Source organism: Lissotriton vulgaris, chromosome 9 (genome assembly GCF_964263255.1).
Source record: "Lissotriton vulgaris chromosome 9, aLisVul1.2, whole genome shotgun sequence".
NCBI lineage: Eukaryota > Metazoa > Chordata > Amphibia > Caudata > Salamandridae > Lissotriton > Lissotriton vulgaris.
This window is the reverse complement of record NC_141697.1, coordinates 1,038,967,955-1,038,994,249: the sequence shown is the minus strand read 5'-3', so window position 1 is coordinate 1,038,994,249 and position 26,295 is coordinate 1,038,967,955. Positions and strand designations below refer to the sequence as shown.

The window sequence follows — 26,295 nt, the reverse complement described above, 5'->3', positions numbered from 1 at the left end:
CATCAAGAAGGCGCTCTAAACCTCAGTTATGACCCTCAAAGATACCATGTCGTAGCTGCATGAACCCTTATGGTCAAACACATGCCATAGCTACTGCCTGCAGCTGTTACTAGTTCTTTACATGCCGGGATAGGTGATATCATAGCTTTCCGACCATAGCCAGAAATATGAAGGGAGCCTAAAAGTCTTGAGACTGTGTTTCACACACCAACAACCATCCTTCAGTTTATGCATACAGTATCTCCAAGGTTGCCTTCATTCTGATGATTATGGATGTGAGTACCTGTCAAAGGCCACAGAAATAATCAAGACAAGACCCACTATTGGATGATTATGACCCCTTAGAAGGTGCATTTAATCCGGTGTTTGAATGTCAATTATACTCCTGTTCTCTACGCCATGAATATAAAATAAGGATCTAGAGACCTGTTAGGATACATCACCCAGTTTAACAATCTGGCAGACGAGACACACTGGGAGGAATCACGTTCAAATAACAGTCTTCTACAGAGGTCTAAGAGATAAGCTGAAAGAGATTATATCTGAGATCCCCAATTACTTCACAAACCATAGCAGGCCTTAAAACCAAAACCCATCAGCTCAAACATCAGCAAGTAGAAGAGAACTGCCAAAGACGCAAAACAGAGTTAAACTGCACCCTTTTTTCACTCTATAATGTTGGCTTTCCATATCCTGTAATTCATAAGCCTACTGTTTCCCAGTAGTTTCCAACTCCAGTTAGCCCTATAAAACCTTTTCTTTGGGAGCGAGGGTAATGTACATGTTCCAAAAACATAACATAACACATATTATATATTATCCTTCCGCACTTAAAACTCATTTGGAAGTTTTATTGTGGATCATTCGCAAAGGAAATTCCTAGCTAGGTCTGTGTTATTTCATCGAAAAAAGCTTTTGGGTAGCACTGACTTGTTCTGGGACATTGCTGCACTTAATTTTATTTGGGGCTCTAGTCATAGTAATAGGAAAACTTCTACTAAACGTACAACTTCATTTTAGGTTTGTGTTATCAAACTATATTGTCTGCCTAGTAAACTGGATAGCAGTTTGTTATACCCTTTCAGCGTATTGCAATCACTGAGCTATGCCATTCATATGTACAGTACAATGCATGGAAATGTCAACTATATACATTAGCTGCTTATGCTCCTCAAAGTCCCACACTGGGTGCGTACTTGAATATTGAAGAGCCCTTGATCTTATCAACAGAGATAGTCGCAGCCAGCTGCACTCTAGAACCACTATACAGTACTCTTATTGTGCCCCCAACCCACCAAGCCCTAACCGTGCCCTTGCTGAGACCAATTGGGATTTCATTAACCCCTTCGATGCTGATGACGAGCTCAGCTCATCATCAGCCACGGGGGGCGTGTGCGGATGACGAGCTGAGCTCGTCATCTTACGCGGCTTTTAGAAAAAAGTCGCGTAGGGGAAAAATAACCGCCGCAGCGATGCGGTTAAAACTCTTTGTTACAGTCAGTTCCTCGAGGGGGCAAGAGGAGCAAATTTGTATTATGCAAAACTGTGTTCAAAACAGAAATACTCATAAAGACAAAGTCTCTATGGAGTATATTGCTGTACAAGGGATGCACACAGGGCTAGTGGAAGGATTTTTATCACTCCGGGAAAAATACCATTTTGATGTTGGAGTGATCAATGTAGTAACGCACTCCATGCATTAACACCTCCTCACCCCAGCACTGTCAAAGTCAATGTGGATGTCTGTCAATTGATAACATTTGTTTGCATACAAACCATGTAAACAGTATCTGTGAATGCCGGTGTTCACATGCTTTGTCAATGCTTATTAGTATTGACTACTGAATTCATTTTTAAAGATCAACAAGAAATGTTCCTTAGGGTTTGCGTGTGCCAGAATGAGTGGTTACTTATCCTGTAAGCATCTATTTGTAGTGTGTAGTGTTGCTGATTCACATGCTATGCATACTATTGCCATCTATTGTTGGGCCCGGACTTTGAAATTATTTTCTCGAGGAAGTTTTATGGTCGTCATCGTATCCACTCCTCAAGGTATTGCGCATGTTCAATAGCTTCTTTGTCAGATTATAATCATTTTTCTTTGCCATACGGGAAGTGAGGATATAGCCTGCTAACTAAGCGTTGGCTGTTTAACATGCAAAGCGTTTTGTGTATTTGTGTCACCATCTAATACCTGCCGGGGATGCGAGAGGGTGCATGTGAATCTGCAGAACTACATGCTTCAAAAAGATGCTTACAGGGTAAGTAAGACACTCCTTTCGTAGCATGTGTAGGTGGCAGATAGACATTCTATGCATTGACTGGAAAGCAGTACTCCTCTCGCGGTCCGTTTAGGCATCAGATGGTGCATTTGCTTGAAATAGTGTGCATCGAGCAGTTTGCCCCACCAGAGCTTGTTGTCTGTCTTGCACATAAACACAATGGCCTTCGATAAAACTGTGTGGTCGCTTTATAATTGCCCGTTAGCAGGATATTTCCTAAAAAGGCCACTGATACTGCCTTTTTTCGTTTTGAGTGAGCACTTGGCATTGCAGGTAGTGTTTGTTTTACTTTGATGTATTACATTTTGATAAATTTTACTATCCATCTAGCGATTCCTGCTTTTGATTGCCTTTTCATGGGTTTCAAAAAGCTACAAATAGTAGTTTTATTTTCCTGAAAGTTTTTTATTTTTTTTACATATTACATAAGATCATGTTTGACATCTAGTGTATGTAATGCTCTTTCTGCGACGGTTTCTGATTTTGGAAAGAAAACCGGTAAATCCAACATTTGATTTAAATGGAAAAGTGATAGGACCTTTGGCAGAAACTTTGGGTTTGAGCATAGTTGAACTTTGTCCTGACATACTTGAAATTAAGGCTCCTCAATAGTGAGCCCATGTATTTCGCCAACTCTTCGTAGTGACGGAATGCACACAAGGAATGCCACCTTCCATATTAGGAACAGTATTTTGTATTTGTGCATTGGTTTAAATGGTGTGGACATTACAATGTTTAGATTCCACATTGGTTCAAGAGATGTATGTACGTGTTGGAATAACTCTTAAGTCTCTCCATGTATGCTTTTATGGCAGGTATACGGAAAATAGATTGGTGTTTTAGGTTTTGTAAGTACTCAGTGATTGCTTATAAATGCAGACGTGTAGAGGGGTGTGCGAAATGTGCTTATTTCAGATGTAACAAGTAACATACTAGTTGCTCAGATGGGGAGGATGCGTTTATGTTGTTTGCAGCACAGTAATGGACAACATGTTTTCATTTTGCTGCATAACAGGCCCTAGTGGTTGGTCTTCTGGCCTCCTTTAGAATGTTCATGCATTCTTGAGGTAATTATAGGTATCCAAACTATATGACTTAGGATCCAGATTGCAAGACTGAGGTTTTGAACGCTGGGGTGTCTGACTCTGCCCCCACTGTGAGTGAGAAGATTTAGAATGCTGGGTAGCTTCTCGTGAGGTACTAGGGATAGCTCCAGTAGAGTTGTGCACCAAGGGTGCCGTGCCCATGCTGGAGCTATGAGTATCATAGTTAGTGAAGTCTGTCTGAGTTTCCTGACCATATCTGCAATGAGTGGGAGAGGCAGAAAGGCATAATCAAAGATCCCTGACCAGCTCTTCCAAAGAGCCTTGCCCTTGGATTGTGGGTTTCTGGATGTAAAGTTTGGCATTTTGCGTTTTCTATGGTGGGTGAAGAGATCTACTGTTGGTGTTCCTCACCGTTGGAAGTCAGTTTGTAGGGTTTGAGTGTGGATTTCCCAGTTTTCCACTTGTGCAGTTTTTGTTGGTTCTGCTTCGTTGGTCTGCAAGTGAGTTGTCCACTCCTGGTATGTACTATGCTAGGAGGTGGACGGTGTACCTGTTGGCCCATTTCCATATGACTTGTGCTCGCTGTGATAGTTGTAGTGAATGGGTCCCTCTTTGTTTCCGAATGTAGTATATTGCTGTCATATTGTCTGTAGGTAGAAGGACCTTTCCATTCAATATGTTGGGCAGGAACGCTTTGAGAGCCTTTTGAATGGCTAGCAGCTCTAACATATTGATGAGCAATGTCTGTTGTTGTAGTACAGGAACCAATGTCCCTGTACTACAATGTCCTCCATATGAACACCCTAATCCATGAGTGATGCATCAGTTGGAATTGTAACCTGCAGGATTGGGTCCCTGAAGGCTCTTCCCATTAGGGTGTTTGTTGGGTTCCGCCATTGTAATGCCTGATGAACCTTGGGTGAAACAAACACTAGCTCCACCATTTGTCCCCCCGCTTGTGACCACTGCGATGCTAAGTACTCCTGTAGGGGTCTCATATGAAGTCCGGCATATGGAACTAACTCTATGCAAGAGGCCATCAAACTTAGAAGGAGCATCACTATTTTGACAGTTAGGTAATGATGTGGCTGAAAAAGAGCAAGTAGGTTCTGGAGATGGAGAACCCTCTGTGGATTGGGGTAGTGAATATGGCTCCAAGATTGGCTGTATTTGGAGCGGTTGTAGAAGGGATTTGGTGGCATGGATTGTGAATCCTAATTTGTGTAATGGGTTGATTGTGCCTTAAAGACATTTTGGTTTGCTGGAACTCTTGATCAGCCAGTCATCTAGATAGGGGAACACATTTATGGTTTCTTCTTAGGTTTGCAGCTACTACAGCTAGACATTTTGGGAATACTTGCAGGACTGTTATCACAAATGGTAGTACTTAGAATTGATAGTGACGCCCACTTGCCACAATCCGGAGATATTAGCCGGGTATTATTTATTTTTATTTATTTATTTATTTATTTATTTAAGCTTATACCGCGCGCAGCTACCCACAGTGGGTTTCCCGGCGCTAGGGATAGTCTGTAGAAGAAGGAGGCAGCTTCACCTGGCTAGAGCCATAGCAGACTATTGAGCGCGTTGAGTAAACAGCAAAGTCTTCAATGCCTTGCGGAAGCGGAACAAATTTGTCTCAAGTTTTAGATCCAATGGGAGGGAGTTCCAATATTTGGGGCCCAGAGTAGAAAAGGAGCGACCTCCCATTTTTGTTAGTTTCCACCTTGGCATAGTGAAATTACCCATGTCCGATGACCTAAGTGGACGTAGGGGTCTGTAAGGTGTTATCAGCCTTTGAAGGTAGGCTGGGGCCCTGCCCTGTTTGACCTTGAACATATAGCATAATGCCTTAAATTTGATACGTTCGGGGATACTCAACCAATGAAGGTCACGTAAGGCGGCCCTAGCTGAAGTGAGTCTGGGGATGTTTTTTAGCAGGCGCGCCGCCGCATTTTGCACTACCTGCAATACATGTAAGGTGGCTTTGTCTGCGCCTAGGTAGAGGATGTTGCCATAGTCCAGGCGAGATGTTACAAGTGCCTGGACCACGGTTCTGCGGGAGGATAGTGGAAGCATCCACAAGATCTTATGGAGCCACCGCAGCGTTGAAAAACAGATGGCCGCGACCTTAGTGGCCTGTTGTTTCATAGTTAACCTGTCGTCAATAATGACACCCAGGTTACAGACTGCGATGGAGGGAGTAGGCGCAGTACCCAGTTCGATGGGCCAATGGTGGGGACCCCAAAGATGTTTATTCCGACCCAAGATGACCACCTCGGTCTTCTCCCCGTTCAGTTTGAGACAGTTTCTCCGCATCCAGTCAGCCACAAGAGTGAGGCCTGACTTGAGTGCGGAGATGTTGTTCTCGTCTCTGCCTGATAGGGAGAAGACAATCTGGGTGTCATCTGCGTAGGAAAACAGGGTAAGCCCAGCCTGTTCAACAATGGATGCCAAGGGTTTAACGTAAATATTAAATAAAAGGGGACCGAGGATTGAGCCTTGGGGAACGCCTCGGGTAGATGGACAAATGGTGGAAGCTGCTTTGGGAGAGAACACTTCGAAACTTCGGTCATTGAGGAAAGACACCAGCCATGCCAAGGCCTGACCACCTACACCTAGAGACTTCAGAGAGTTGATGAGGATGGAGTGTGACACGGTGTCGAACGCTGCGCTCAAATCCAACAGGATGAGCGCCATGGTGTTACCTTGGTCGACACCGTGCCTCAGACTCTCCGTTACCCCCAGGAGCGCTGTCTCGGTTGAATGCCTAGGCCGAAAGCCCGACTGAGAAGGATGGAGAAAAGCGGTGTTTTCGACCAGTTTAGAAAGCTGGGAATTTATGTGTCTCTCCAATATCTTCGAGAAGATTGGCAGCAAAGATATCGGGCGGAAGTTGGCAGGGTTGGAAGAATCGGCACCCAATTTTTTTAGTAGAGGTACCACCATAGCATGTTTCCAAGATAGAGGGACCTGGGCCTCGCTCAAGGAAGTATTTAATAATTTAATGAAAATGGGGTGAGTAAGGGGATCCAATTGTTTTAATATTTTGGCCGGGAGCACATCCAGTGGGGAACCAGAACGCACACTGTTTAGACAGGACACAAAGGAGGTAGTGTCTAGAGGCTGCCAGGTGGTAATTGCTGCATCAGTGGTGGTGTTCGCCAATTCCTGGATCGTATTAGGGGCGGAAAAAGTGGTATCAGAAGGTGGAGAGAAATGATCGTAAATAAGATCCACTTTGTTTATAAAGTAATCCGCTAAGGACTGACACTGGGTGGCATCAAGGGCTGGAGGAGGGGGAAAAGAATTTGCACCGGTCAGTTTCTTTACAACAGAGAATAACACCTTAGGACAGTTTTGTGCATCAGACACTGTTTTAGTAGTGTAGATCGCTTTAGCAGTTTTGCAGCTATTATGGTACTTTTTTAAGGCTTCTTTATATATGATTTTACGAGAAGGAGAATAGCCTTTTCTCCATTTACGTTCCAAGGTCTTACATTGTGAGCGGAGACTCTTAAATTGTTCCAAGTACCATGGGGCTGGAGGATGGTGTGAAACTGTAGGCTTAGATGTCAAGGGCAACACCCGATTTACGGCGTTGGTTAGCCAGAATTCAGTAGCACTATTAAGAGCAGTGACTGGTGCGTCAGTGGACGGGAGTGTTTTAATTAGCAATTTGTTGAGTTCAGGAATACTGACCTTCCCCCAATTCCGAGATGGCCTCGGTTTTACTGTCGCAGATCTTGTTGCAATTTCAGCCATGTCTAAGGAAAAAGGGACAGCTGAGTGATCAGACCAGGTGATTTGAAGAGCTTTGCGGGAGCAATCTAGGGGCAGATTGGAAAAAATAGGATCAAGTAAATGTCCAGCACAATGTGTAGGACCTGTGTTATGTAATTGAAGGTTAAATGCTTCCAGGGTAGCGAGAAGCTGTTTCCTGTGGGGGCATTCATTATCATCTAGATGTATATTTAGGTCTCCTAAAATAGTAAAATTAGACGCTTTGAGCATAACTGGGGCTAAGAAGTCCGGTAATGAAGTTATCCAGTAGATTGGAATATGAAAGTATGCACCCTTCAGATATAATACAGACATGAAGTCACCTTCCTATAGTAATGGTATTACATCTTGATGTGTTACCATGTAGAAGTGTTAGGATATAATGTCCTGATTGAGAGGGTGTAAGTTCAGTATCGGATGTAGTGAGCCATCCCTTTTGAGTATTCCAAAGTAAAGGCAGTATAACCCCTTGTTGTGATATTTGAACGGGATCGGTTCTAAGGCCCCCTTTTGTAGAAGTCCTTTTACTTCTTCCTTTAGCAGATGTAGAAGCTGCAGATTTAGTATGTGCCTTTTTGGTGGTATATTTGGTGGCTGTTCTTTTTAGTTCCAGGCAATGTCCCTGACTGATAATATCCAATACCCATGGATCAGATATTATTTCTTGCCACAACTAATGGAAGTGTTGTAGACTTCCCCCAACAGGTGATTAGTCATTGTTTGGTGGCAGAGACCCTCTTTGAGGGTGCGGCTCAACCCTTTTCTCTGGATTAGCAGCCACCTTTATAATAACCTCGGCCTGTCTGTTGGTGATGTTGCTGATGTTGATAGGTGACACTCTCTGTGGAGGCAGTTTTGGAGGCCCTCTCCCTTGGTAACCGTGAAAGGGCTGCTGCTTTTCTGGTATAGATTGCAAAGCCCCCCCCCATTGATTTAGCTGTGTCTTTTTTTTACTTTCTCCAATTGTGTGTCTACTTCTGGCTCAAAGAAATGTTCCCCATAGAAAGGGATGTTAAGAATGTGCTGTTGCACTTCTGACTTAAAGCAGGTCATGCGTAGCCAAGCATGACTGTGCAGCCAAACAGAGCTGTAAATGCCTCTAGCGCTGTGTCTGCACTATCCAGTGCACACCTGATAGTTGCACTGGATATCTGTTTTCCTTAGGCTATTAACTCCTCTCCCCTCTTTTTATATTGTTCTAGGAGATGTTGCATGAGATCTTGCATTTCATCCAAAGTAGCTGTATAGTAGCGAGAGAGTAGACCCCCTGAATTTGCGATTCAGTCGTAGCTGGAGTGTCCCGTAGCCACTCTTTTCCCGGAAGCATCAATGCGGTTATTCTCCTTGTCAGGAGGTGGAGCATCCCCTGTGCCCTGGGATGATGTTCTTTTCCTTGTTGTTGTGACTACTAGGGAGTTTACTGGAGAGTGACTCCCTAACATGTATTTGATCTGAAGGTGAAGGCCTGTGTTTCCTTTCAATGCATGGTGTAAGCACTCTGGATTTTAGGGCCCTTAAAGATGTCCTTTGAGACATTTAATATTGAGCCAATCGTAGGAAAATATTGCATTTTGAGCTCAGTGCAGGATAGTGTCTGTACCAAGAATGCCTCTTCCTCTGTGGTCTCCATAGGAAGTTTATTATAATCTGCAGCCCTCTGTATGACACTATAGTAAGATGAAGTGTCATCAGGTGGTGAGGCTTTGATAGAATTGGTGGTTTCATATTGTTGTCAGGCAGAACCATGTCATAATCGTCCCATGGGTCTGGGTTGTGGTGGGTATCCCCTTGTGGATCTGAGTCATAGTCCTGCTGAGATGTATTCTCACCCTCCTCTTCCTGTGTATGTGAGGATGATTCTAGGGTTTGTGGTTAGCTAACTGTCATGGGGCTTGTAGCCCTATGTTCAATAACCATTCTTTTTGGTTGTGTCTATGGCATTTCCAAATCCTGTGCCTGTCATTTGGAAGTGTTAATGTCTCTTTTCCATATATTTGTGCAGTTCTTCAAAAACATTGCCTTCCTTTTCTTGTGGCATTTGTTTTTGAGGTGGTTTTGCCAGCTTCTCTGCACTGCTGGTATAGCTGAGGAAGGCGGCGTCTTTTCTTTTTTTTTTGGTATGTGGGTTTTCTTTGGCGTCAAAGAGTGACCGCGTTCCTTTTCTTTAGTCGGTGCCGATGTATGAGGAAGGCGGCGTCTTTTCTTTTTTTGGGTATGTGGGTTTTCTTTGGTGTCTAAGAGTGACCGCGTTCCTTTTCTTTAGTCGGTGCCGATGTTTGCCTGGATTCCGAGTGGCTCAAGGTTGAGTATTTTTTCGATCTAAAGGCTTCTCCGGCATCAAAGCAGGGTTTGTCTTCTTCTGTACTGATACATGCGTAGAGGACTATGGTGCTTCGGTACCGAAGGGGTGTCGGTGCCACCCCCATGTTTTGACCTTGTTGCCTGATTGGGATTGAGAAGAATCTCGTCTCTTCTTGGCTATGAGGCATGCTCGAAATGTTGACCAGAGTCCGAGGGCTGTGGCGAAACGTGAAATGGAGATGGTGGGGGGTGTATGGAAGATTTTCTTTGCACAAGTTGGGTCAATAGTACTCATGGCCCTTGGTGTCGACTTCGGTCCCGACCAGGTACTGGAGCCTTCTGCGTAGGTTACTCAACTCGCACCTCTGACTCTTCTGCCTCACTGGATTCGTCAGAGGAGACATATGTTATGCTATGTTAAATGAACTTTTAATCTGCCATATGCCTTGAGTAGTTGTGCCTTTCTCACCCTATCCGTGCACTGAATTATATACTTTGCTTCTTTGGACCCCTAAGGACTCCTTATTTCTAGCATTTAATAAAGTGTTTTCAATAGCAACCTCTTCCAAATTACATGCCACACCCTTGATCCTAAACCATTGTACAACATCACTCACTCGCAATCTGTTTTCCCCCTTCGGCTGCGTTTTTGCCTGGCCTCTTGCAGTGTCACCTATTTCAGGTATACCCCTGACGCCTCCCACGCCGATCTCGCTCCCCCGGAACAGGAAGGGGACCCTGCCTGCGGCTCTCTGGCAAGCTTTGCGAGCCTCTCGCGCTGCACTCCACAAACCTGCGTATGGCGGCAACACCAGCCCCCACCTCCCCCGGCGAGCTGTACACCGATCAGAAAGTGCCGCAGGGAGCGGACACGCGACTCCTACCCGGCGAGACTCCTCCAACAAGCCCGCCCGTGCGGGTTACGGCATACGAGCACCTCCTCACTCCTGGCTAACCGTTGGTAAAGCAACGTGGAGCGGAGCTGAAACCCCGAGGGTTAGTAATTTGCTGTTCTCACACCGGGATTAATTTACAGTGCTGAGTGTTTCTCAATGTACCGGGCACTTTTAGAATTTTAAGGAGGCTATGGTTAAAGATACGCTTTGAGGGGGTGAACACAAAACAAAGGGAGTGTTATTTGGCAGCACATCTCCGCGTTTTTCCGTTCCGCTAGGGCAATCATTCCGGAGATACCGATCTAGCGTCCTAGCCGGCTGCCATCTTCCCCCCACAACTACTCAAGGCGTAAGGCAGACTGAGGAACCCCCCCAGTGTGCAACAGCTACAGCAGCGGCAGCGGATGAAAAATCTTGACAACACTGGGGATGCAAGGAGTAATGGGGGTGATAAATCCCTAAAGGGGGGGGGGGTAAAAACACAGATAACTCAGATCTAGCTCAAGTACACGGACTGAGAGTGGAAGTCAAAGTGGGGGTGGACCGCACAGAAGCAAGCAGTGGTATAACAAATGAGTGTAGAGGGCTGTAGCACCGGTGCTTGTGGAGCAGGCACTTATAGAGGTTACTAGAGTAAGCGAAGTTCAGGAAAAAGGCATATCAAGCTATTGCTTGAGAAATAGGCAATTCCTTAAATATACGACACCTGCAGTATCTAAACAAGCTGTTGCCCCTCGTAGCACCAAAAGGAAGTCCAAGAAACAACTTAAGTCAGACCCCAATAACTTTTACACTAAGAGGAAAACCCCTAAGGAGACAGGGAAGATCGGAAGTTCACTAGACCCGCCTCTTCGAGTTACTCCTTCTCTCAGATCCTTCTTTAGAGTCCAGGACCAGAGTCAAGCACTTACTTTTAAGGGGGTTCAAGAGGTTAAAGTATTAGAAAGCAACGCTCTTACTTCGCTACCTAAATCTTGCTCACTTATGGCTGGGTCTCCAAATATGACCCCAATATCAGGTATGTCAGCCCCACAAGAATCTATACCCATCCCTTCTATCACAGAAGGGAGAAACGGGGATCCCACGCAAGAAAAGCAGACGATTATCACAAAACAAGGACAAGTGCCGGCAGACCTAACAACTGACGGGTCGGAAGGGCCAGACACCCTATAGCCTCACTCAGCAGTAGATCAATTGAGCCGCCATCATAAAGGGGACCGGTCAGGGGGAGAGCAATCTCAAACTCAAGTCCCGGAGCTAACCTCAACAGAATTGATGATGGAGAAAATGTTAGAGGAAATGAGGGCAAAATTTGCCGTATCAGAAACAAATCAGAGTAAAATCCGGGAAGTATGTGGAGAGCTAGACACTAAGATGATTGCTCTGAATGATCGGGTCACCGTTGTAGAGTCAGTACTGGAGGGTCTCTCAACAAAAAGTGGAAAGAAATGAAAATGATATAAGGGTTCTCAAAGATAGTGGTAGGAGTACCAATGAAAGACTGGAATCTTTAGAAAACCAGGCTAGAAAAAACAATTTGAGAATACTGAATGTCCCAGAAGGGAAAGAGGGGACTGACGTAAAGAAATTTATAGTACAGTTACTCGAGGAACACTTTCCATGGACAAAGGAGATAAGACTAGACGAAGACATTCAAAGAGCACATCGAGACCCCTTCGGTAGGAATAAAGAAAAAAAGAACCCCAGGAAAATCTTCATAAACTTCAAAACCTATACCATCAAGGAGAGAATCCTGAGTGAGGCGTTAAAAAGCGGCCCACATAGCAAAGGTGATTGGACATTTAGGATCCGGTCAGATATCTCCAAAGCCACTCAAGATAGGCAATGGGAATTAGGTCAATACCTGCAGGAGCAGAAAAGTCTAGGGGCCACAGTACAAATGAAGTTCCCTGACGCACTTGGAATTATGTGGCGAAATAAAATGTACAATATAAGGGAGCCTGCTGAAGTGGCCCATTTCCTGGAACAGATGAAGGATCAAGTGATAATGCAGTCTGGGCCGGAGTATGGGTCTGGCACTAGGTCTGGTATCTGATCCCTAATCTCTAATCCCGGTAGGTGAGAGGAGAGTTAATAGTACTGTAGGAAAAGGAGGTCAAGAAAATAGTGATTAACTCAAGGGGGGATAATACGTACGTTTTTTGTTTTCTTGTTAATGGAAATGAAAAGGGAGCACTACTTGTAAAAAGTGGGCAGTCACAGAGCTCAGAAGGGGCTAATAATGCAGCCCAAGAGAAAAAGAAGGGAGGCTTCCCTAGGGAGGTTGCTTTTATGTCACAAACATTTTAAAAATATAAAAATATGCACATGGGTGGGGAGCAAATCAGGGAAAAAATGGAAAAAGATCCTCAGAAGGCAGAAAAGGAGTTATCAGGGCCTGTGAAGTATAGGTCAGGGGAGGACATGGAAAATCTGTATGTGAAAGAAAGAGGAAATGATGGGGAAAAACGTTAACATACTATCTTGGAATGTAAATGGGCTAAGACTCCAAAGCAGAAGGCGAAGAATTCTCGAATATATGACTGCGAGATTATAATTCTACAGGAAACACACTTGTTGAAGATGGAATGGGAAGACATCATAAAAAAACTGAATTGGGTGGATTGCTATGTATGTAAAGATCAGGAATGTGTGGTAAAGGGAATAGCGATACTCTTTAAGAAAACCTTAAAAGTAAAAATTGAAAAGACTGAACTTGATAAACAGGGTAGATTGGCAATCACCAGGGTAAGAATCTACAACACCCCACATACTATAGCGGGTTATTATGGACCTAATTCTGATGACCCCTCTCCCCTACAGAGCTTGTATACCCATCTCTTATCGTATGCATCCCCGGTGATCTTAGGGGGGATTTTAATCTGATTCCAGACCCTAAGGTAGACCATTTGCCACCCATGAAACAGGTTAATCTCCCTAAAATGCGGGAGTGGTTGGGAATTTATAAAAGAGACCTGGGTTTGGCGGATATTTGGAAGGAGAAGGGGGACAAAAAACACCCTTTTACCTTCAAAAATAAAAGACTGGGAATAAAATCCAGAATGGATTTCTTGTTGACCGACAAAATATTAGTGGATAAAATTTATAAAGTTGAACATTTGCCAGCCATATTGTCGGACCACTCTGCTGTGCTATTAAAAACTCAGTTGGATAGTCAACAGCCGGTAGTCAGATGGACAGTGGACCGTACTATTTTTAGTGATCCCAAAAACATTGAGAAACTTAAATTAGAGTCGACAGAGTACTTCGAGAATAATAAGGATGGTGTATCCCTGCAGGTCATATGGGATGCATATAAGGCGGTTATAAGAGGGAAGATACTCAGTTTGTCTTGCATACAAAACAAAAAGATCAAAACAAGAGATAGGAATGTTGGAAACTAACATCAAAAACCTAGAGCTATTAATAGAGGCGGAGGCTGATCCTGAAACAAAAAGGAAGTTGGAAGAGGAGAAGTGTGGCTCACTGGTTAGAGGAGGCAGACCTGGAAGCAGAGGTCAGCCCGGGACCAGGGTTCAATTCCCGGCTCGGCGGGGTCTTGAGTCCTAAAATGTCCATGGACTCGACAATTCTCGCTCCGGTGCCTACTCGATTCACGGGTTCACACTCTGGGACTCTGGGCAATAGCTTGCTTAATCTCCACAATGGCCCCTCGCGGCGGGATGCCTGGCTTTCACCTTGCGGATACCCTGCCGGGGTTATCTCACAGGGGAATACCAGGACGGGTTCCCTAAGCAAGCGCTTAGAAACCGGTTGGTGATTTGCGCTATATAAATTCCTGCACATGCAGGACAAGGGGAGGCATGAAGAACTGTTAGGAGAATTAGAGAGTAGGGTAAGAGAGAGATGGGAGGCAAGCAAGTTGGCGCACTATGAGTACAGGGAGGGGTGCAGCAAGTTGCTGGCGTGGAAAATAAAGATGGATGCCAGTAGAAACAAGATACTTAATATCTTACCTCAAGATGGTTCAGATATTTGTTCAGAAGAAGAAGTAATAAGAAAAGAATTTGTAGATTTCTTTTCCCTATTATATACTGAGGATACTGCCCCATTAAGTGAGGACTTAGATAAGTACCTAGAAAATCTGGAATTACCAGTGTTATCAAATCTGGAACAAGAAGAATTGAACACCTTAATTACAAAGGAGGAGGTAGAAGAGGTGCTGAGAGGCCTGAAGAGGGGTAAAGCAGCAGGGCCAGATGCTCTACCAAATGAACTTTACATTAAACTCAGTGAGGTCCTATCCCCCCACTCACAAACTTACTAAATAAAATCTACCTAGAGAAGGGTAAACTTCCTGATTCGTGGAATGACGCCACGAGAAGTATCTTGCTAAAGCCCGGTAAAAATCCTGCAAAATGTGAATCTTATCGCCCTATAAGCTTACTTAATTGTGACTACAAGATCTTTACACAAATTTTAGCAAAAAGGCTTGGTAAAATTACAGGTAAACTTATAAAAGAATATCAGAAAGGGTTTGTAGGAGGCAGGCACTTGCAGGATCTTACTCGTGAGCTCATCGGGTCAATAGATATAGCAATAAGCGAGAAAATCCCCTTAACAATAATAACGCTGGACGCGGCTAAAGCGTTTGATAGAGTGAACTGGGTTTTTCTAAATGCAACGCTAGAAAAATATAAGCTGGGTGAAAATTTTCAGGAAGCTGTTAAAGAATTGTACCGAACGCCAAAAGCCATGGTCCTAATAAATGGGAGTTTAACAGAGAATATAGATATAAATAGGGGGACTAGACAGGGATGTCCCCTCTCGCCCTTATTGTTAAATTTATACATCGAGCCGTTGGCACATAGGCTTAGATCTAATTCGGAAATAATCCCGTTAAAATATAACGGATGGGAAAAGAAAATTGCTTTGTATGCAGATGACCTGATGATTTTCACGGATAATTACGTAGGATCCATTAAAGCTATGGAGGACACTCTAAATGACTTTGGTAGGATATCCGGCTATAAAAAACGAATCAATCAAAAACAGAGATTATGAACCGTAATTCCCAAGTAAATAGCAATTATACCAGGGAGAAAATTAGATACTTAAGGATAGAGCTGACCAAAAACTTAGATAAAATAGCCAAGATGAATCTAGACCGGATAATAGCGGAAGTAAGAAAGTTATTGAAGGCGTGGGGAGGCCTCCCTCTGACCTTTCTGGGCAGATCTAATCTGATTAAAATGGCTATCCTTCCGAAATTTACATTTGTATTCAGTGGAATCCCTTAAGAATTTAAGAGAGATACTCTGAAGAAAATACAAGGTGAACTAACAAGCCTCATTTGGGCATCCAAAAGTTCTCGCATTGCATGGGGAAAACTGCAGAGAAAAAATTGGAAGGTGGAATTGCTAGCCTGACCTAGTAGAATATTATAGAGCCTTCCAATTTAAGCATATTAGGGTCCTACTAGGCAATCAAGATCTGTACCCGGAACATCTCAAAGCAATGACCGATAATACTGGCCACTTCTTGTACAAATTTGGCCATCCAAAGTACTTCAAAAAAATAAAACTGAAGGCTTTGGAATCAGCGGCCAAACTGTGGTACCAGATCAGGAGTACTCTGGATATCCCTTATTATAGTGAGTTCCCGCCTATATGGGACTCTCCAGGAACCCCGGAGTGTCTTAAAGACAGTTTGGCAAAATCGCTAAAAACATCAGGTTTTCAAGTATGGGGCCAATTATTAGCTAAGAACACTCTAACAGACTGGGAGACTCTATGTGCAAGTACAAATGCATCCCTTTCAAAGTTCAAGTTCTATCAATTTTCTGGTTGGGCAAAAACTCTGAAGGAGAAGTGCAGTGGAAATAAAATCCTAGAAGCATCAATGATACAGAATTCCTCAAAGAGAAAAGAAGGAATATGCTACTTACCAGTATGCATCTGTTCTTGGCATAGAGGGCTGCAGAGTGGTACATTATGAATAGATCGCCATCTGGTGTTGGGCTCGGATGATTGCACTTTGTTTTTCTCTTGGAGAGTCTTTTGTATCTTGGTGACCCCTCCCTTGGTTGGTAGTGCGCATGGGCATCGGCTCCATCCTTAGATTGTTTTGCCATAGTAGGGTTAGATGGAGTAGTATAGTAGAATACAGATAAGAATGCCCATGTAAGTGTATCTAAATAAGATAATGTTGGAACAGACACAGGTTTCCGGGGAGGCTGGGAGGGCATGTACCACTCTGCAGCCCTCTATGCCAAGAACAGATGCATAATGGTAAGTAGCATATTCCGTTCGAGGCATATGGGCTGCAGATGGTACATTATGAATAGACTATACAGCAGTTCTCTCCCTAGCGGTGGTCGCCCGTGTCTGTTGCAACTGTCTGAAATAAAGTTTTTAATACTGCTTGTCCCACTCTGGCTTGTTGTGTTGTGTGCACATCTACACAATAGTGTTTTGTGAAGGTGTGCGGTGTAACCCAGGTAGCTGCTTTGCATATGTCATCTAGTGGAATGTTTCCCAAAAATGCCATAGATGCTCCTAGTTTACGTGTAGAGTGAGCTCTAGGAGGAACAGTTAATGTTCTCTTTGCTTTTAAGTAGCATATTTGAATGCATTTTACAATCCATCTGGCAATGCCCGCTTTAGAGATGGGATTGCCTTTATGTGTAGGAGAAAACGCAACAAATAGCTGTTTTGTCTTTCTGAAAGTTTGTGTTCTTTCTATATAGTACAATATGGCCCTTCTAACATCTAATGTATGTAGGGCTCTTTCTGCTACTGTTTGTGGTTTTGGAAAGAAAACCGGTAATTCCACTGACTGATTGATGTGGAATGCTGAAATTACCTTTGGTAAGAATTTTGGGTTTGTTCTAAGAACCACTTTATTTTGGTGTAACTGCATAAATGGTTCTTGAATCGTAAAAGCCTGCAGCTCACTTACTCTTCTAAGTGACGTGATAGCTATGAGGAAGGCCACCTTCCATGTGAGGAATTGTATTTCACACCTGTGCACAGGTTCAAAGGGTGGCCCCATTAGTCTGGTAAGTACTATGTTGAGATTCCAGACTGGGGAAGGTGGTCTTCTTGGTGGAATGACTCTTTTGAGTCCTTCGATGAAAGCTTTAATTGCTGGTACTTTAAACAGGGAAAGATGTTGCCTGTTTTGTAGGTACTCCGCTATAGCTGCGAGATGAACTCTGATAGAGGTATATGCTAAGTTACATTGCTGCAAGTGTAGTAAATAGCAAATGATTTGTTTAGTGGATGCGTCCAGAGGGTTGATGTGCTTACTGTTACAGTGTATAGAAAACCTTTTCCATTTTGCTGCATAGCATGCTCTGGTGGTAGGACGTCTTGCTTGTTTAATGATTTCCATACATTCTGGTGGTAAATCTAAATATCCAAACTCTATGACCTCAGGAGCCAGATCGCTAGGTTCAGTTGTTTGGGATCTGGGTGCATTATTTCTCCATGGTTCTGTGTAAGATGCATGGGTAATAATCTTAGCTTTTGATGTGGTACTTGTGAGAGTTGTAGCAGCGTGGTGAACCACGGCTGTCTTGCCCACGTGGGTGCCACTAGTATCATTGTCATTGAGTGTTGCTGCAGCTTCCGAACCAGTAACGGAATTAGTGGTAGAGGAGGGAACGCGTAAGCAAATTTGTTGGACCGATTTATCCATAGTGCATTGCCCTGGGACCGTTGGTGTGGGTACCTGGATGCGAAGTTTTTGCATTTTGCGTTCTGATGATTGGCAAACAGATCTATCTCTGGTTGCCCCCATTTTTGGAAGAATGGCTGCAGTATTTGGTCGTGCAGCTCCCATTCGTGTACTTGTTCTGACTGTCTGCTTAGGATGTCTGCTATCTGATTTTGAACTCCTGGTAGGTGTTCTGCTAACAGATAGATCCTTTGAGGAATGGCCCATCTCCAAATGTCCTGTGCTAGTTTGGATAGTTGGAGAGAGTGTGTCCCCCCCTGTTTTTGAATATAATACATTGCAGTCATGTTGTCTGTTCTGATCAGGACTGCCTTGCCTGTTATTTGCATTTGGAAAGCTTTTAGTGCTAGAAATACTGCTAATAGTTCTAGGTAGTTGATGTGCAGTTTCTTTTGCTGCACACTCCACTTCCCCTGCACTGTGTATTTGTCCATATGCGCTCCCCATCCTGAGAGCGATGCGTCCGCTGTTATTATCACTTGTGGAATTGGCTCTAGGAACGACCGTCCCTTGGAAATGTTTTCTGTGTTCCACCACTTCAGAGAGCGATACGTCCGGTCGTTTACCAACACCAGATCTGTAGTCTGACCTTGAGCCTGATTCCACTGTGTCGCTAGACACTCCTGTAGTGGACGCATTTGTAGTCTGGCATGTGGTATTAGCAGTATGCAGGAGGACATCATGCCTAATAGTTGCATAAACACTCGTGCTGGTAGTGAGTGTTGTGGTTGAAATCTTTGTATTAACCCGACCATTGTCTGTATCCTGATTGGGTTGGGGTATGCTATTGCCTTTTCTGTGTCTATCGTAGCCCCCAGGTATTGCTGAATCTGGTTTGGTTGCAGGTGTGATTTTTTGTAGTTCACCGTGAACCCTAGGTGGTGCAGCAATTGAATTGTCTTCTGTGTGTTGTGAAGACATTCTTCTTTTGACTTGGCCTTTATTAGCCAATCGTCCAAGTATGGGAAGACATGTATTTGTTGTCTTCTTAGGTGTGCTGCCACCACAGCTAGGCATTTTGTGAAAACTCTCGGTGCTGTTGTGACACCGAACGGAAGGACTTTAAACTGATAGTGTTGTCCTTCTAATACAAACCTTAGGTATTTTCTGTGGGCTTTGTGAACTGGGATATGAAAGTAAGCGTCTTTTAGATCCAGTGTAGAAAGAAAGTCCCCTTTCTTCAGTAAAGGGAGTACCTGTTGGAGCGTGACCATGTGGAAATGCTCCGAATTTATATAAGCATTGAGAGGTCTGAGGTCTAATATTGGTCTTAGGGACCCGTCCTTTTTGGGGATTAGGAAGTATAGAGAGTATACTCCTGTTCCTTGTTGATCTTTTGGGACCTTCTCTATTGCATGCTTTTGTAGAAGTGCTAGTACTTCTTCTCTTAACAATGTCAGATGATCTTGACTCATTGGACGCTGTTTGGGGGGGATGTTTGGTGGGGTAGCTGTGAGTTCCAGGCAATAACCATGTTGGATAATTTGTCTCACCCACTTGTCTGATGTGATGTTTTCCCAGACAGGTAGGAACTGTGATAGACGTCCCCCGACCGGTGTTATGTGGTCTGGGGGGAGTTCTATGAAGTCACTGTTTTGGGGTTGAGGCGTTGCGGTTATTATTTCCGCGGCCTCTACCCTTGTTGTTGTTACCTCTGTAACTGCCTCTTGAATTACCTCTGGGTGATGTTGGTGTGAAAGAGGTGGATTGCTGATTTGTTCCTGTATTCTTTGAGCCCCCTCTATAGGTGGATCTACGAAAGGAACCTCTTTGTGTTGGCTGTTGCAATGCTCCCATTGACTTAGCCGTTTCTGTATCTTTTTTCATTTTTTCTAAGGTCTCATCTGTGCTTGAACCAAACAGTGTCTTTTGATCAAATGATTTGTTCAGTAGGGCCGTTTGTACTTCCTGTTTGAATCCTGAGATTCTAAGCCATGCATGTCTCCTTAACATGACACTGGTGTTGATGGATCTTGCTGCAGTGTCTGCTGCGTCTAGGGCGCACTTAATGGAAGTATTAGTTATTATTTTACCTTCCTGTATTAACTGATCTGCCTTTTTCTGATGTTCTTTGGGGAGATGTGTGATGAGTTTTTCTAATTCATCATAATGTGCCCTGTCATAACGTGCGAGTAGTGCCTGTGTATTGGCTATACGCCAGCTATTTGCCGCCTGTGATGCTACTCTCTTGCCTGATGCATCTATTAATTTTGACTCTTTATCAGGTGGAGGAGCCTCTCCTGTAGATAATGAGTTTGCTCTTTTACGAGCGTTTGAGACCACCAGCGAGTTCAGAGGTACATGCCCTTTAATAAATATTGGATCCTTTGGAGCCGCCTTATATTTTTTATCAATTCTTGGGTTTAACACCCTAGCCCTCACTGGGTCTTTGAATATTTCTTCTGTGTGACTGAGAAGACCCTTCAACATAGGAAGAGTACCTGATGTTCTTTGTGCATTAGGTAGCGTCTCTAACAGGAAATCCTCTATTTGGGGTTCTGTATGTATATCTACTTTATGATATTTTGCTGCCCTATTAATGAGCTGCACAAACCCTGTGTTATCATCAGGTGGTGAAGGCTTTGAGGGATATAACTCTGGGTCGTTGTCCTCATCTGACCCTACGTCATAATTTTCCCATGGGTCATCCTCATCTGGGATGGTTTCGTCATCCCCTTGAGGTTCTCCCTCCCCTAGATCACTGTCTACATCAGACTGAGGTGTAGATGGTCTTGGTGTGGAAGGTGTAGGAATATTTGGCCTAGTGTGAGGAATAGGAGAAGAGGGTGTGACTTTAGGTCGAGGAGAAGCAGGAGGAGTTATATTTGTCCCCATTGTTCTCTTTTTTGAAGGAAGAGATTTATCTTCTGTCTGTTCATTCTTTCTCTTCTTCGTCACTACTTTGCCAGTTTGCGGATCGATAAACAAGATCTTTTGTTTGGGATCTGTCTGTTGCTCCTGAATCGGTACCGAAGGTCCTGGTTCCGAAAGGTGCTTATGTTTTCGATCGTCAGTGTTCGGTGTTTTCGGCACCGAGTGTCTACTCGATTCCGACTTCCTGGGTATCGAGTGAATCTTGGACGACGAATCATATTTATGTTTCGACATGGAATGTTTCGATACCGAGCTTTCCCTTGTATGTAGCTTCGGTGCCGAAGTCGATGTCGCCCTTTTCTCGGATCCGACATGGTGGGAGGCCGAGTGTTTTGGTTTCAGTTTCGGTTTCGTTGCCGGGCCCGAGGGCGGGGCGTCGGAAACTTTTTTCTGCGGTTTGACTGGGCCCGAAGGCGGGGTCGTTACCGCACGGGGTCGGTTTTTCGGTAAGGGGACGTCGTCACTCACGGTTTGTTGCTCGTTGAGTTCTTCAACCTCCGACTGGTCCCCTTCCGACCCCGACTGATCCTCTTCTTCCTCAATTTGCTCGTCTCCGAACAGCTCCGGGATCGCCTCCGACTGCATTCTGGAAACCTCGTGTCTTCGAGCTCGACGATTTCTAATCGTTAGCTTGGAGGAGAATGCTGCGCAGGCTTCGCAGTCCCTGGATTCGTGTTCAGGCGATAGACAGAGGTTGCACACCTCGTGTAGGTCCTTGTGTGGGAACTTAGCACCACACGTTGGACATTTTTTGAATGGAGTCCTTTCCATGGACTCCGGGCTTGACTGCGTCGAGAAAGGCCTCCTGTTCGTCGGCGTAGATCCAAGTTTTTTCTCTTCGATTTTGAATTTGCAACGCGTCGGAATGGAAATGAAACGCGTTCGATAACAATACCGTCGAATTGGAAAGGGAATACGCGCCGATAAATCACTTTTCTCTGAATTTGATCTGGAGCGTCTCGATCTTCATCCGAACCCGATGGCGGAAAAAAACAATCTAAGGATGGAGCCGATGCCCATGCGCACTACCAACCAAGGGAGGAGTCACCAAGATACAAAAGACTCTCCAAGAGAAAAACAAAGTGCAATCATCCGAGCCCAACACCAGATGGCGATCTATTCATAATGTACCATCTGCAGCCCATATGCCTCGAACATTGCATTATGGTACTGGGCACTGATTGAAGCCAGGGAGGAGGAACTGCTGATCCCGGAAAATACCTGGGGGAAGGTTCTGCCGTCGTTGGACCTCCAAAATCTGTGGCAAGTATCCATGAACCAAATGCTGGTCCATTGTGAAATCCGCTACCCTAAGGAGAAATCGCCTATTTACTTCCCACAGAGCCTACTGGACGCCGAAGCGTCTATCCAAATTCAGTGGCACTAACATGAAATCCTGTCCCAAATGTGGCCTACCGAGGGTGGACGATGTGCACATGTTCTGGCAGTGCCCCCAGCTTGATGGCTTCTGGCAGGAAGTGAGTAAAAACTTAGAAGCAGTACTGAGAAGACCACTCATAGTAAGTATGGATCTTGTTATTTTTGGGGCCAGTCGGCAAGAAACAAGAAAAGAAGAGAAATTGCTGTTTATGTTGATTCTGCTTGCACGAAGGGAACTTTGTATTAAGTGGATAAGATCAGTCTCCCCCACACACTTAGAATGGGCGGCTTCCATAAACAGAGTAAATAAGTGGGATAGGAAAGGGAAACCCAGCAGGAAATACAACTATTGGGAGATTTGGGAAGATTCCCAGTTTGTTAACTAATTGGGAGATTTAGAACACTGACATGCTAAGCCCTATTCATTTCCAATGATTATGCAATGGAAATATATCTACAAGCAGGATGCTTGTGCGAGTGGCCAGGGTGGCCAGCTCCCCCACTTCGAAGAAAAACTATTGAAAGTGTCATGGACGTAATGGGACCCGACTTTGTAAGCACACATAGCGAGTTTCCCCAACTCCAGATGTTGTGAAGGACCGGAGAGTAGAGAAGCGGGTCCCTGATAACTTCAGATACACTCTATTGCAGAATGAGGAAATAAATAAATAAATAAATAAATGAACTTTTAAAGCGAACGTACACCAAACGGTCCAGGGGATACTACCGCTTAAGAGGTTTAGTCGTATGCCTGGCGGAAGAGCCAGGTCTTTAAAAGTTTCCTAAACTGAGCGTAGGGGTTCAGTGATCTAATATCCGGAGGGAGAGAATTCCAGAATTGGGGGTCAAGACCACGAATCTTGGTCCCCCATGTTTCTTGCGTTTAAAGGACAGGATGACCAGAAGATTCAAATGAGAAGACCTGAGATCCCGAGAAGGGACATAGCACTGAACCGGAGAGGATATAAATGTCGGGCTGTTGCCATAGAGAGCTTTAAAGGTTATGCACCCCAGCTTAAATGTACTACGTTTGGCTACTGGGAGCCAGTGTAATCTTTTCACTAATGGCGTAACATGGTGCCATTTAGGCTGATATAGATTAGTCTGGCTGCCTAGTCTTGATCCAGCTGCAAACGTTTTAATTGATATGCCGGAGTGCCAACATAAAGTGAGTTGGCATAATCAATGTGGGAGACGACATAGTGGGAAGCTGGCGATTATAACCCCACCTTGCATTGTGGCCTTGGTGTCTATCTCACCCTCACTGTGTGATACTCCGTGCGAGAAATCTGCCTCTGCTGCCATCTCCATGTTATGCGTTAGGCGCCAATCTCTTCTGCTTTGTAGCATTTTCATATTTCTGAAGAAGTTGCATGCTGCAGAGTGCTGTTCCTCATGCTCTGGTGATAACCCCAAGTTACAGACCTTATGAGTGTCCATATAGGCTTATTTGGACCTGCACCTCTGGCACCGTCAAAGTAAGCTTTTTTTAATCTCCATTTGTGGTAATTTAACAGCGATTAGATTAAACAATGGTAGAAGACATTCGGTATTTCGAGACTATCTTGCCTGTTTTACGGAATCCATTTTGTATTTCTGTCGGCCATTTTGTATGCCATGTGCTCTGACCTATCTTTCTGTCAACTGATCTTGAAATCTGCCTAGAGACAAGATATGTTTAGTCTCCTCTACTTTGCACATGTTCAGAAGAGCATACAGCCGTCTCAAACTTGTAACTGTCAAGATGTGTCCACCAGAATTAGCTTACGGTCAGCCCTTCGAACTTGTTGCTAGAACACTCTCTGTATGACCTTATAGGTATCTGAAACCAATACTCTGTGCCTTGAACAGCCTTCATTTCAGCCCCTGTGTGAGTATAAAAGGACCAAGCTCCTTCTAGTCAGTGTGCTACCTCATACTATACCGAAGGGTGTTGTGTGAATGTAGTTCCACCTCATGACGTTTAATAAACTCTGTCTTTTCTATTCCAGTTTCTGTGCCAACTTCTTACTATTGGTCTAAGGACTCTAAGCAGAGAAGGGCAAATCCCTTGCACTAGTAGGCCTGGCTGGGGCTTGCTACTACACATTGTGTGGAGATGGACATTCTCAACGGGTGTTGTTGCTGACGAAGCGAAAGTCTGGTGCGTGGAATCGATCCGTACATGGTTCCAACGTGTATCAGAGCCATGAATTGTTCTTCTTTGTTCATCACGCAGAACTTCTTTTTTTTCTCCTTAGGCAGCGTGGACGTCAAAACTGTAGAGCTCCGACACAGTCTGTGTGAGCCCGATGGCAGAAAAGAAAGAATTTAACACAAGAGCCCTTGAACATGCGCAATACCATTAGGAGGAAGGTAAAGGATGAACAACGCTGACCATAAAACTTCCTTGAGAAAAAGCACTTGCAGAGTCTGGACCCAACACTAGATGATGAAGAGTGCATAACATATGTATCTGCAGACAAACATGCTACGAATATTGCGTTCCCTCTTCTCAAGGTTTTCCAGCATGGTCAATGGTGTGGTTTCATGCGTGCTAAGTAAAGCACAAATAGCCATAATGTTCCGAAAGATTTGTATTTGTAAAAGGAAACCGGATGCATTTTCCATTGGAGGGGCACCTCAAAAACCTCAGACAGATATCCAACTCACAATTCTGCTTTATAAGTCTCTTAGGAGTAACAATTTTTTATGTACACTCTTCTTGGGAGACAGGAACACGTAACATTTCCGAGTTCAATTTGTACTGAGGCCATGGGACATTTTTATCATTTATCGAAAGGATCACATCGATTTGCATAAAATACAGTTTGTATATAATGGCCATAAACAAAACAATGTTTAAAATACTTGCATCGGTCAAAAAATGCAATTTGCGTGCCACAAAGTGTACTTTGCAGGGACCGACGTTGTGTTAAAACCCTTTTCTATAATATGTAAATGCTTTTCATACAAATAAAACAATTATTGAATACCATAAGTTAGTCCTCACAAGCTATTGCATTTCATTTTCTGTTCAGTATCCCGCTTGGTAAAAATTCTTACCAGCTGTGAGTATGCCCTTGGCACTCTGACTTAGACTGGACGATTTCACAATTCCAGAAATGCCTGCATACAGTAAAGAGCAAACAGAAAACAGATGTTAGTCATCATATAGACTCTGCAACAGACAATGTGTCTGCGTTTTAATGCAGCTTCTTAATTTATTGAAATAAAACGAGGCTGCTCGAGGTATCTACTGCAGCTCTTCAGTACGCTTGGAACACACTGCAGCAACAGCAAAACTATTCGAATTCCTATTATCAGCCAGAGGCAACTCATTAATACTGATGGGACACTGGGGACCCATAACCATCTTTTAAAATAATTTAATCTTTCACCAATAGTTTTAAAGTTGGAAGTGCATGTTTTAACCCTCTGGATACTGAGGTATAGTGCTGCTGGGAGACACCGATTGTGGTTTTGTATGGGTTATATTTAACAACACAAAAGTTTGCAATAGTTTTGTTCTTGGGATTTCATGCCCGCATAGGGTCTGCAGGGTCAGAAAAGAGGTTATCCAAAGATTCAGAAACCACGTCATTTTAGACCTCGATGAGGTGCCATACATATGCGCAACCAGTGGATATGTTAACATACAGTCTATTGACTAATTGACAGAGTTGATATGTAGGAGCTCCAGAAGGCAAGGTTGAATTTATTAGATTAGAATAATATGCTGCTGCTAATATTTAAACAAATCCCTTGATTAAGAATCAGATATACTTCTTATTGACATAGACTGCTGATGTTATCAACGTATAGTTAAGCACAAAAAATCGTAAACAGGATAATTTCTGAAAGGTATTCTTTGGTAAATAGTAGATTGTGAGATATCGAATGACACGTTTCAAAAAATATACAACAAATGTGGCAGGGGTGGCACTTGACTGTGCAAAATTTCAGCATAATATTTGCGGCTGTCAGTTTGTATGTATTTTAGGTCTGGCTGGGAGAGACCGCTTCTACTAATTAAGATCTTGGGCCAGATGT

At 43.9% G+C, this 26,295-nt stretch overlaps 1 protein-coding gene across 3 annotated transcripts in view; it reads right to left on the bottom strand.

The window, feature by feature from the left end:
• The window catches only part of TAMM41 (TAM41 mitochondrial translocator assembly and maintenance homolog), a 191,950-nt gene that overhangs the window by 22,901 nt on the left and 142,754 nt on the right, over nt 1-26,295 (bottom strand). For all 3 annotated transcript variants that reach the window (XM_086938952.1, XM_086938954.1, XM_086938953.1), the window contains one exon: nt 25,309-25,371. In XM_086938952.1, the coding sequence (XP_086795078.1) occupies nt 25,309-25,371 (63 nt within the window). The remainder of the gene's footprint in view (nt 1-25,308; nt 25,372-26,295) is intronic.